Below are 13,260 nucleotides of genomic sequence, written 5' to 3'. Positions count from 1 at the left end.
GGTTAGCAAATAGTGATGCATTGTTTGAGAGCTTCGTTTTTATTTCTTCTTTAATTACTAATTACCTAAATTAAAAATGAAACTAAAACTAACTAAATACAAATTTTTCAAGACTAACCTGATGTGGGATAGTGAAATAGACAGCTCGAGCTCAGGATTTCAGCGTAACAAATAAACTGATTCTATGTGACAGCTCATCTGAAATTAATGCAAATCTCCATCTGGGTTCAATTCCCATAATGAATCCAGTTATAGTGACTGGATGCTACAGACAGGAGCTCCAACTCTTGATACCTTCTTGTGGGTTTTCATGGTAATCTGCATCATTAAAATAAAAAAAATAAAAAAACACTGCACCTTTCAATCAAACCTGATTTTAGCGGGTCACTTCAGGCAGTCGCATAATAGCAATTTGCCACCAATTTTCCAGAACACACCTTGTTTTTTCAGGTCAAACACGCCCATGTCTGCTCCACTGTGTGCAGACGCATGTGCAATTGATTGTTGCCGGAACAAACATTATTATAATTGAACACAGAAATAGTACTAAGAGAAGGTTTTTGTTAAAATTGTTGCAACCAACCAGAACTCTCAGGCATCATTGACACAACAATGTTTTCAAGTGAATAAGCAAAAACTTTCTTTGTACTTTGGGTTTACAACAGTGAACAGCGGTGCTGGGAGCCACTGAAAATGCCACTTTTTGAAAACTCTCCGACTCCATGGAAACAGAGGAAAACCTAACTTCTGAAACGCTGGTACTGAGCATGCACACCACGACTGGAGTAAATACTTCTATAAAACTACCAAATATGGGCTGGGAGTCATGACACTGTGGAGGTAACATTGTTCTTATTGTGCAGAACTATTTACTGCCGTTGTGGTGTGCATGGCCAGTAGCAGCATTTCAGAAAGATTTAGTTTTGCATCAGAGCATTTTCAAAAAGTTGTGTTGTCAGTATCTCTGGACAACAAAACTTTTCTGTTTTCACGTTGCATAAATCAGGCTTTAGTGTAGTTTAGTCAGTTTGACATACTGTTGTGTTGAGTCCTACTGTTTTTATGAAATCACAACTATTTTAATAAGAAACCAAAAGATAATTTTTACATTTATTTCTATGAAATTTAAAGGGTTAACTACTGTAAGGGAGGATCAAGCATTGACGGGTCATAGGTTATTGACCAGAGAAACATTAAATTGTTTAGTTATGTTAGAGCAAGGTGAAAGTAAATATAGAGAATTTAACAAGACATGTCCACTATGTTCTTATGAACTCCCACAATTTTGAGGTTTTTAACCTTTTTTTTTTTCTTCTTTTTTTTTAATAAAGAAAGAAACCCATGTGCCCGAATGCTTTGGAGCACTTTTATAGTCCCAGTCCCCACAGGACTGGATAAAAAGGTCTGGCTCTGGTTCCCCTCAGGTTTCCCCTCGGTACCTTCACAGAGCAGCTCCTGTCTGGTGTTTCAGAGGTTTTGTCCTCTGGATCACTGCAGGAGAGGACGGACCGACCGACCTGTGGACAGCAGTGGAAAGGACTGAGAGAGGGAACAAACGGGTTTCCCCGCAGATCTGCAAAGTGCTGAATAGACGAGCTGTCAGCCCAAGCTCGCCCTGTCAGTCTGCACATATAATTTACCTCCCAAACACATTGACTGACATCACACACTCCATTATTAACTGCTCTCAGTTGTGATCACATGTTGCTAAGCTGCAAACGCAGCTTTCCTTGTCAGTCAGTCCCCCCCCCCCCCCATCACCCGCTTGTCCTGTCCTCTCTCACGCTCTCCAGTGTGTGTGTGTGTGTGTGTATGTGTGTGTGTGCGCTGATAGGAGGGCGTGGAGAGGATCTGTGAATGAGGGAGGGGTCACTAGGTCAATATTTGTTTAGGAAATAGACTTTTATTTACACTGCAGTAACTGTAACATCTGTGAGTGCACTCGGCTTATTCGAGGCTCTTTCGCCAATCAGGAAATAAAGCAACTCATAACCTTATTTTTTATTTTCAAACTGTCGAACTGAGTAAATTGTGTACGTCTGAAACACATATGCTCATTTTTTTTTTTTTTTTTTAACCATCCTTATGTTTTGGAACAGATGAAATCAACTGCTGGTTTTGTGAAAATAAATCTTTATTGATGATGGTTTGAGCTGCTCCTTCTTTGAGCACAACACAAAACCTTTGTTGTGTTTTAGGTGTTGTCTCTTGTCCCTGTGGAAATGGGGGGGGGGTGCAACTTTTCGGACACAAAAACGCAAAAATGACGCATTTCCACTTGAAATGTGGTCGTATCAACAGAGCCTTATTCTCCATTTCAGCATGTGCAACAACAGATTTTCAAAGTTCCATGATTCGAAGGCAGGCTGTCAAACATGCCGCCCGCTGGACAAAACCATCCCACCACAAGGATTAAACACATTGCAAAGTGTAGAAATGATAGAAAAGTTTAAAAAAGAGACAGAGGAGTGGTATGTTACATGGATACTGCATGAAGTGTGCGAGAATTCACTCTTGTAAATAGATTTGGCTACAGTTTATCTGTGTTTTGCAGGTGATTTACTCAGAATCAACACTGTAAGTGCCTTCACATGCAAGCAGAAGTATCCAAATGAAGGGTTTGCGTGCATCAGACTGTTTACATGCTGGAAACTGTGTTTCCTTTTTCTGTTGTTCGTTTGCTTGTGTTTCACCATAAAGTGATTGAATGGAACCTGAACAAGCAGGAAAATAAGCAGTTGGCTGAAGCTATTAAACTTATTATTGATTTATGTTTTTTTAATGCACATGCAAAGCTCCAAGGTATTTGGCTGTTTCACGGTATTTGGCACCAGCAGACATGCTGTTGAAAAATTTCTGCAGAACACGGAGCAGCAGCATTTCAGAAAAGTTGCGTTTTCCTTTGTTTCCGCAAAGATAGTTTGGGACCGTTTTCAAAAAGGTGTGTTTATAGTGACTCTGAACACCGCTGTCGTATAAACATACCACCAAAACATGTTGAAGTTTTGCATTTTCACTTGAGTCATTGTTGCGTTAATGAGGCCTTAATTATACTATGAGTATCTTTGTCTTGGATGCATTTGAATCAGTAGTTATAATTTGACATTATTAAAAAATGTGATTACTTCTTCCTCCGAAACATTTTTTCAATTCAAATGAATTTTCTCACTTGTTTTCATTTGTGTTTTTTTTTTCCTGTTTTATGTTTCTATATCAAATGGAAAAGGTTCAAAAAGGAATGAAGAATTCTTATAAAGTAATTAAAGTCACATACTTTCATTAAACTCCCGTTTAGTGGAGGAACACCTTATTAATCCTAAACCATCTACGTCCTAATGGCAGCATGTGAACGTAAATTAATATCAAAATTATCTTGTATCTACAATGCTATAAGGCAATAAACATTAGCTTCTCTTTCTAAAGGCTGGAGAGTTCGGGTTGCATTGAGCAGCCAGTGAGAAACCGTATGGTTACGTTGTAACCATCGTTCTCTGAGTGAAGAGACTATCTCTCCAGCTCCATACATATGAAATATGTCACTGGGTGGAGAGATAGCCTCGAAATGGTAGAAAACACACCACTTCCTAAAGATGCAACTTGTCTGTGCAGGATCCAGTGGCTCGCCTGAGGACGAGCGATGCTTCACGCGCTGTACGAGTGGTTCTGGTCGGATGGGATCTGGCTGCCAAAGGAGCTGTCTTGGGCTGATCTGGAGGACAAGGAGGGTCGAGTCTATGCCAAGCCCTCACATCTTTATGTCACTGTTCCCTACGCCTTTGGCTTTTTACTCATCAGATATCTGTTTGAAAGGTATGGGCAGCTCTCTGTGTGTGTGTGTGTGTGTGTGTGTGTGTGTGTGTGTGTGTGTGTGTGTGTGTGTGTGTGTGTGTGTGTGTGTGTGTGTGTGTGTGTGTGTGTGTGTGTGTGTGTGTGTGTGTGTGTGTGTGTGTGTGTGTGTGTGTGTGTGTGTTTTCACAATGTGATGTTGCATTACGAAACATAAAATAAACTTTATCTTTAGCCAGATTATAGAGCATCGTCCTCCAGCTAACTGACGTGACTCCAGCAGAACTTAATGAGCGAATCAGTTGTTTCTGGATTAAAGTGGTCAGTGTTTGTGTGCATGTCTGAGTGGGCTTTTATGATGTAAATAAATACTACTTTTATATTATATGGCTATTGAGAATAGCATTACCAAACATATGCAACAATGGATAGATATGTTTGTTATTATGTATGTATTACAGATTCAGACCCCTGTGTGTGTTTACTGTATTCCAGGTGGATAGCCACACCACTTGCTGCTATTGTTGGAATCAAGGAGAAAATACCCCTGAAAGCAGAGAAAAACCCTGTCCTGGAACGCCACTACACTGTACAGTGTAGAAATCCTGCTCAGGTAATCAGAGGAACCCTCCATGTATATAATGTGAGCAACATTCACCTGGACTCTGTGTAAAGCTATGAACACATGTGTCAATAATTTGAAAATATCATAAACGTGTTCATAATTTGGCTGGGAACATGTGTAGCAGTTTAATCTATCTTCGATCATCTTCTCGAGAGGTCATGGTTTCCAATTTAAGGTCCTGTGTCCCATTTGGTGTGGCTGTAAGGCTTTGACTGCTGTGAGGTTGTCACAATTCTATTTGTATTTTAAAAACAACCATACCAGGAGAGTTCTTGCAATTTTGAAGGCATCTTCTTTTTCACACTAATGAATCATCATCAATAGTTTATTTTTAGGCCACGAAATGAAGCCTCGAAATTACAATCTAATCAAGCATGGTGGAGGCATCATCGTGCTGTGGTGCTGCTTCAAATTCTCTGCCCCCAACAAATGATGAAATTGAAGATTCCCAATATATATTAAGATAATATATATTAATATCTTATTGATGATTATAAAATATCAGAATTGGTTAATTTGTGTGTTTGTTTGTGTTACAAATTTATGTCAGAATATTTCTGAGAAATCTAATTGATGTATTTGTGTGTGTGTACGTGCCTGTGTGTGTGTGAATTCACCAGAGTGACATCGAAGGGCTGTCAAAGAAAAGCAACTTGTCCGTGAGACAAGTGGAGCGTTGGTTCAGAAGAAGACGGGGACAGGACCGTCCTGGAGTCCTCAAGAAGTTCAGAGAAGCCAGGTCACTACTTTGCTCATCAGTATGCGTTTGTTCTGATTATCTTCACGCTATATAAGCCAGACGGTCTTCTCTCTGCTCCCCACAGCTGGAGGTTTGTCTTCTACTTGTCTGCATTCATTGGTGGAATAGTAGCGCTGTATGATGTGAGTAACTTGATATTATATCATGATATTGTGGGAAGTGTTTCAAAGCAGCTCTGATCACATTTTAAACCCACTTAACTTTGTGGCTTCTGCTTGAAATCTTTTATAAAAGATTCGTTTTTTTACTGTTTTGCTTTTCTATATTTTTTTCAGAAAGAATGGCTTTATGACACGAGAGAAGTTTGGACGGGCTTTCCAAAGCAGGTTTTTTATATGCTTCCTTATTTTCATATTATACAATTATAGTCGCTCCTGTTACTTCGGGGATGTCAAAAGATCAGCCCACAAGGCACAACAGGTCTGCAAGAGTCCAAGATGCTCCAACAGATGCTTTGCAAGATGAAATTTAAGAGCTGTGAGAAAGTATTACATTAACTGCAACATATTTATTTGACCACCGGGGGAATGAATGATTTTCTTTCCACTTCAGTCTATATTATGACATGAATCATTTCAGGTGATTACTAAACCGATGTAGAAATGTATCGACAAAAAGATCATCATCTAACTTCTGACTCTCAAAATGTTTCCTTGTCAACACAAAACTTTCCCAAAGCAAAGAAGGTAAATTGATTTGTTCATGTAAACAGGGCCTTTGATTGCGTCTTCCATTTGCAAAAACACTCAAGTTGTGAGCCGATGTGATTGGACAGCAAACGAAGTGGGATGGCTGCTCTAGCATGTACAATGATCAGCCATAACATTATGACCAACTGCTGCACTGTATAGTTCCTCAGTTTCCTTTGAGATCAGCCCTGATCCATGAAGACATGGCGACATGGCAACATGGAGACATGGATTCTACAAGGCCTCTGAAGGAGTGCTGGCACCAGAATAGTTGCAGCAGATCTTTTAAGTCCTGTGATCTCGGCATGAGTCCACATGGATCGATAAGCCTTTTAATCCTCGGGATCTTGTACCTGTTTTTCTTTCTTTGGCCCACACTTGATAAAACCTGACCACTGCAGACTGGAAACACCTTAAAATAGTTCAGCCCTCATCAAACATGCTCCAATCCTAAGACAAATTTGCTGTCTGATATATCCCACCCACTAAAAATAGAATGTCCCCCGGTCATTGTTTTATCTATTACACATCGCACGATACCCAAGCTCGACTATTAGCTCGTACTTCTGTGAACCGAAGGTGTGAGAGTCTAAAGGTGAACAATAGATTCTGCTCGAGTTCCTTCCTCCTGGCCAACAGGGTGAGGACAAAGAGCACAGCCTGAAGGGACATCCGCTTCTTCTACCTCTGTGTTCTGATTGGGATTAAGTTCATGTTACATGTTGTCCCGGTTTTCTTGACTCTGTGTTTTTTTGTTTTGTGTGTCTGTCTGCAGTCCATGCTGGATTCTCAGTACTGGTATTACATTCTGGAGATGAGCTTCTACGGCGGTCTTCTCATCAGTGTCGCCTTTGATGTGAAGAGAAAGGTGAGTCGATGGAGGCTGCTGTTCCAACACGGCTCAGCTCTGGTATATGGATGTGCATATTTGAGCACAGCAAATCATATAAATGAGCAAGAGATATTGGAGATTTGCTGCAGTCATTTGAACCTCTGTTTTACATTGATCGTTTTTCCTCATTACATCAGCAAACAGAACATTTTCCTCTTTGTCACTTTGCGGTTGTACTTGTTGCTCCCTTGTGATATTAGTGTATTAAAGTTATATTAAAATTATACTTCTTCCTACCCACTTTTTGAACATGTAACGCATGTATTTTCAAATTGGAGTGTGTCAAGTAATCTCGGGATTACACATTTGGATGAGTGTCTCTTTTTTTGTCTTTGTTCCTTCTGTTTGTTTCTCATGGCTTTTCTTTTTAATTGTTTGCACATGTTTGTAAATAAATAAGTAAAGTAAACTCATCACCAATCTGAACTCCTTCAAGTTAACTGACTATTTGTTCCTCCCGTCAGGACTTCAGGGAGCAGATCATCCACCACTTGGCCACATTGGTCCTCTTGTCCTTCTCCTGGTTCGTCAATTACATCCGAATCGGAACGCTGGTGATGCTCGTCCATGACGCTTCTGACATTCTCCTAGAGGTCAGTGACCTGGTTTAAACGGCTCGATGAGCATGTTGATCCTCAACAATTCTACATAACCAACCATTTATTATAGTTATTGTGTTTAAGTACCAAAGATATTTGGAGGTCTTGTAAGCATTGGATCGAGTCAGGGAATGATCTCCCACAATGACAGAGGTTCACAATAGTTGTTAGCACACGTATTTAATAGCTAGGAAACACATGATAGTTTAGAATGAAGATATTTTGAACCAGGAGCTCAAAAGGTTTTGACTAGTGATTGTGCTTTTGAGTTTCTGTTTTGAGTATAAGTGATTAACAATACGTTTCTTTTTTTTCTTTTAGTCTGCCAAATTGTTCAACTATGCCAAATGGGAGAAAACCTGTCAAGCTCTTTTTGTTCTGTTTGCCATCGTGTTCATGGTAACGCGACTGATCATCTTTCCATTTTGGTAAGCTGAGAATATATTGATTTATGGGTTTAAATGCACTGCATTGTTAGACTGTCCTACAAAATGGTGACAATATACTACATACAATCCAATTTTATTTAATCCGAGCTAAACCAAAAGGATTGCAATGACTTATAATGAACCCAATTCGTTGGTGCTAATGCCATTTTTAAAGCAATATTTTGTGATGTACAAATTGATATGAATGTATTGATACTTCTGATATTGAATGATCCTCTTGAGACCCTATTTATTGAGATACACAAAACCTAATATTTAACCCATCCTCCATTAAAGGGGGTTTTGATATTTAGAACCAATTTTCTCACTGATTGATTTGACTACTTTTTCTTGTTGTCATAGGAATGCGTACTGCGACTGTACAAATCCCCCAGCCTGCCCTGCCCTGTGCTGTGCTGCATGGGTGTGACTGAGGCCCCATTTACATGACATTTCTTGTGAAAATGCATCGTTTTTGCATTTTCCTTTCAGAAAGTTTTTGCGTTTACACTGCAACATTCTGAAAATGTCTGTTATATTTTCAAGTGAAAACGGAACCTTACTGAAAGTGGAGAATTTAGCTTCAGCAGGCACTTGCATTGAAAATGTGGTCCTTTGAACCTTCTTTTACCAGCCAGTTTCGGCCTGCATGCCAAATGTTTGACCCCCTGGGAAGCTCTATTGTGCATGCAAATACTCCAGTCCAATTGCGCCAGATAGACTTGGCAGATGTTTGCATGGCTGTAGAATACATTTTCATTCTGTTGACTGCATTTCATTTCCATCTCAGTCAAATTGATGGCAAATTGTGGTTCAGTGGAATATTCAAATGTTACTTGACTCATCAGAGATTGATCGCACATGGAACTGGCGAGAGTTTAATCTATACTTAGATAAACCTTTGATAGTCCCACAAGTGAGAAATGGCCGAACTCCACAATTACATTACCTACATATACGCATATAAACAAGTATTCTTTGGTCAATGACAAGTCCCAGAGTGTCAATGGTGTCTTTTTCGTGGGTTCTTAATTAGTCAATTTCCCCCCATTTTTCATCCACATGCACTCTTTTTATTTTTGTGTGTGAATTTTCCCAAGTAAACTATGTTACATATTTTAAATATTTTTTTCTTTTACCTGGCCATATTCTATCCCAGTTTCCTTTTATCTTTTGACAGGACCAGAATATGTGTATGATCTGTATGCAAGTCTCCACTATGGTTGCTGGTTAGACATCAATTTCTTCAGAGTTGTAAAAAAATCTGACCATATTTTTAAACCTTCTTCACATCTTGAGCGAGTTAGCTCAAGCTCTGTTTAGCAGAATTCAAAAATTGTTCCTCCATTTTTTTGTTGAGTTTTTTCAACTCCTTTTTGATTATAAAACTTTCTGGAATATCCAAATATGCTCATATTCAGCCTCAGTTCTGAGCCTATTTGCCACATTTTCACTTCTCCAGCAGTCTCAAAGTGCTTCGTCCTGTTTCAAAAGGACATATCGGCAGGTTTAGATGGGGATTGAACAATAATCCGAGAGGAGGACATTCCGCTCTACTAACTGAGCCACAGCTGCACACAAATGCAATACTCAAGTGTCAGATCAGCTCCCAATACTTGATCAGATAAATTGTTCCAACTCAACATTAAAAAAAGGAGAAAGCCTGAGACCAACATCTGCTTTGAGTTCCGTAACTCAGGATAACTCATTTATTTCCACCACACAGGTTAGATCAGGGATGTCAAACATGAGGCCTGTGGGCCAAAATCGACCAGGGTGAGTTTGTGAAAACATTCAGAATACAAGCTATAGGAGAAGTTTATTTAGATTTTTTTCACTGTATTTTGCACCAGAAGGTTGAAATTGTCTTTGGTATGAGATTCTAACAATTTAGGGGAGTAATTGTTTGATTTTGTGGAACATATAGACATTTCCATCACATGTACTGACAACACCACAACAAAGAAAAACTTTAACATTTAAATTGAAAGATTATTATGGCACTATTTTCACTCAGGATGAAACTGGGTTGTATGTGGCTGCTGAACTAAAATGTGTGTGATACTCCTGGGTTAGATTCAGAGAATAATGATCACAACTCAGAGTTTTAATTATACCTCCTTCTCTGCCAGAAAGCCAATTATCCTCCAAGTATTACATCACACATGGAACGGCCCCCTGATGGCGTTTCCAAAAACATTTCCTTTGTTATCACTTTAGCCAGGTATCGCAATCTATACTCTTTTGGACCAAATCTAAAAGTGTCAAATGAGTAAAGGCACAATGGAAGCCTCCATGCTATTTCACCCTTTTCATGTAAGGTGAACTCCTCTGATGTTGTGGTGAGCACTCATGCATACGAGGCGTGGTCAGGCACATTGTGTCAGCAGAAAGTGGGTGCACCATTAACCAACTGAGAGCTGTTCAAAGGCTTTTTTTTGGTCATTTTAATGTCACATTCCTGTTTGCATGGCGAGGCGACTGACAAGTCACACACTCTGCTTCAGGTGTTCGTTGTAGAAGGAAGTTTTAAGGTCTATGGTAGATATAACTCTTTACTTTGAATCCCTACATGATGAGAGCCAAGATCATATTCCGCTTCCCTCCAAGAAACATCAGCTGATTCGTACAAAACAGAAGATGAGTTATGATTCAGAAACAGTATATTTCTTCTTGGTTGTTCAATCTTGAGCTGCAACTGTGAGAGTCTTTTCTACCTGACAAATCCATCTGCTTCAAAACAATCCAGGAATGTCGGCATGAAGGCAACTTATTGGACAAATTTAATTTTGTGGTTTGTAGATGATCTTTAATGTTGTCACTTTGACAAACTTTAATCGCATATCTTGAAAATCTTCACCTCTGAAAACATATGTTTAACATCCTCCTCAGTTTAATGGGGAAAAAAATATTTTCCAGGTATAAACTTAAGAGAACTGACTTAACCATCCTCACTAAGGTGATGGGGTCTGGTATGATAGTGTCTTACAATATTTTCTATAGTTGTTAGAAACTGTAACAAGTTTGCTTTAAAACTATTGGTCCTGCTTTATACATCTTTATTCTCCCAATGCAGTAAAAAAAAGAAAGACAATAAATACTTAAATACTGTTTTCTAATCTTGTGAATATATATTTTCTTTTTGCTGATGATAAAGGGTTACAGGTGTGTGATTACATGGAACACAATAAGACAAGATACAATATGATTTGTATTAACACATCTTGGAATCTATTTGTAGATGTCTTATTTTCATACAGATGTGTTTTATTATGTCTCTAAAAATTGAACAAATTAAAAGTTTTCTTCCCCCCCTACTTTCCAAGTACAGATGTTATAGTGTTAATAAAGCAGTCAGGCTGATTCTGAATATGAGAGATTTAGTATTTTCTCTATTTCAGGCTGATCCACTGCACCTGGGTTTACCCGGTCCTCCACTACCCAGCCTTCTTCGGCTACTACTTCTTCAACGTGATGCTGGTCGTGCTGCTCTGTCTGCACATATTCTGGGCCTACCTCATTCTCCGCATGATCAAGAAGTTCATGTTTGGAAATGTGAGTCTGTTTTTGTGCTCTGACAATCCAAGAAATATTCAGACAGTCGCTTTGATCATATTTAGTGAATGTAATGTTCATATTGTATTTTCCTCAGTCTTATAGAAAGTTATTACAATTAATCAAAACAGATTCCTGTCATGAATTCATGTTGAATCATAACTATGGACCCTATGTTTACTTTTTTCCATTCTGCTTGGTTCTTGTGATTATCAAAGCAGTTTAATCTTTCATATCAAATCTTGCCTTTGCAGAATATCTGCTGAAGCCTCCATGTTGTCAATCGATACATATCTTTTCTGCATGTGTTGCAGCTAAAGCGAGACGAGAGAAGCGACAATGAAGAGGAAGAAGAAGAAAGCAGTCTGACAGAAGATGAAGTGGAACAGCCACACAAGCTTGGAAATGGATCTGCGTTGGATGAGAAGGACAAAAATGGCTGCTTTGGACATTTGTCTCCACCGGAGAACCTCTGCTGGTCAAAGACTGTATGCTGATTCATGTTCGGTACAATCTGTAGAGCAGAAGATGTGGGGAAGGCTGTGGTAACAGAACGTATGTGAACTCTTTGGGATTTCATAGTTATCTGGAGTGGAACTGATGTATGGTGGAGGTAGCATCATGATTGCCTTGCTGCCTCATAGCCTAGAACAGGGAAATGATCAAATCCGGTCCACAGTATGCCTTTACACATTTTAAGTGTAAAAAATGACATACGTTTCTTGAGTCAAAATGGCTATAATAGTCTATATTTACGTCTACATTTATGGCTTGGGAAATAATCTGGAAGTTGAATTTCTTTATTACATTCCTCCATGTATTTGGGCAGGTCTCGTCAGCAGCTTTTAGCTATGTTTTTGATTGAAATTCAAAAACCTTCGTAACCTGTTGGTGTTGGGGGTCCGTTTCCATGACAAGATCACTGAAAAGACAATTTAAAAAAATGCTCCAATTCCATGGAAATGGGGGACAACGCAACATTTTTAAAACACTCCAACTCTGTTTACTTGTAAACAGCGGGAAAACACACCTTTTCTGAGATGCTCCTTCTGCACATGAGCACCATGGCCGTAGTAAATAGTTCTTCTGCACATGCTCTGTAGATGGAACAATGTTTCCTCCAGAGTGTCATGACTTCCAGTCCAGATTCTCCTGGGACTTGGTAGTTTTATAGTTTGACAGTCACTGTGATAACAATCCAACTTGGACGTCTGTCCATATGAAGTATCCGTACCAAGTCGTGGCCCAACATGCTTAATAACATCACTTTCTAAACATTGCGGTGTAAATGCGAAGCTTGTTGCTGCCTCACTGCTTTTTAACTTGAAACTTCCAGCATACAAGTCTTTTAGTTCAGGTTATTAATGCCAAACTGGCTTGACCTGTTTTTAAATCTCGTGTTCACTTTTTTTCCCCCCCCCGATCATTCTCCGCTTCCTATCGCAGATCTCTTTTGACAAATTATTTCAGAGAACTGAGAGGTTTCAAACATGCTCACATACTTTTTCTTGACACTGTTCTTACCACATTGCTAAATACATTTCATCTACTATTTATTGCCCCAACGCATTCTGCAACATGACCCAACTAAAATAAGCCGTGCTGTTCTGACCATGCTTTGTCCCACCGTGTCGTCAGGGCCAGCGCTTCACTCAGAAGACTTGCTGGTCCGAAGAGACCTGAAAACAAAGCAGGAATCCCACCGTGGACTCATAATCATGTTTGGTTAGTTCTGTATCGTAAGAAGAGTTGCCCCCTGTGTGGGTGGAGGATGTGTTGATATGTTCACACATTCTGGAGAAGTGTCCAAGTTTCCTCCATATGACCAGGTCCAGCGACGAAACGGGGGTCTGTGAGTATCAGCCAGAATGATTGTGGGTTTAACAAACACCACATGATTGGTAGAACTTATCTCTTTTGTTAAGG

General features: G+C 39.4%; 1 protein-coding gene across 1 annotated transcript; it reads left to right on the top strand.

Moving 5' to 3' along the window:
- Positions 1-3,637: 3,637 nt before the first annotated feature.
- On the top strand, positions 3,638-12,040 carry cers3a (ceramide synthase 3a; the record flags this gene model as incomplete). Its single annotated transcript, XM_080501577.1, has 10 exons — positions 3,638-3,810; positions 4,282-4,399; positions 5,032-5,150; positions 5,236-5,293; positions 5,447-5,497; positions 6,636-6,728; positions 7,217-7,345; positions 7,673-7,779; positions 11,181-11,334; positions 11,649-12,040. 10 exons carry the CDS (start codon positions 3,638-3,640, stop codon positions 11,829-11,831), a joined length of 1,185 nt encoding a protein of 394 aa, XP_080357703.1. The 3' UTR covers positions 11,832-12,040.
- Positions 12,041-13,260: the final 1,220 nt, after the last annotated feature.

The sequence above is a fragment of the Blennius ocellaris genome, assembly GCF_963422515.1.
Source record: "Blennius ocellaris genome assembly, chromosome: 1".
NCBI classification, from domain to species: Eukaryota; Metazoa; Chordata; class Actinopteri; order Blenniiformes; family Blenniidae; genus Blennius; species Blennius ocellaris.
Note: the sequence above shows the minus strand (reverse complement) of the source record. Positions and strands in the feature narration are given on the sequence as shown.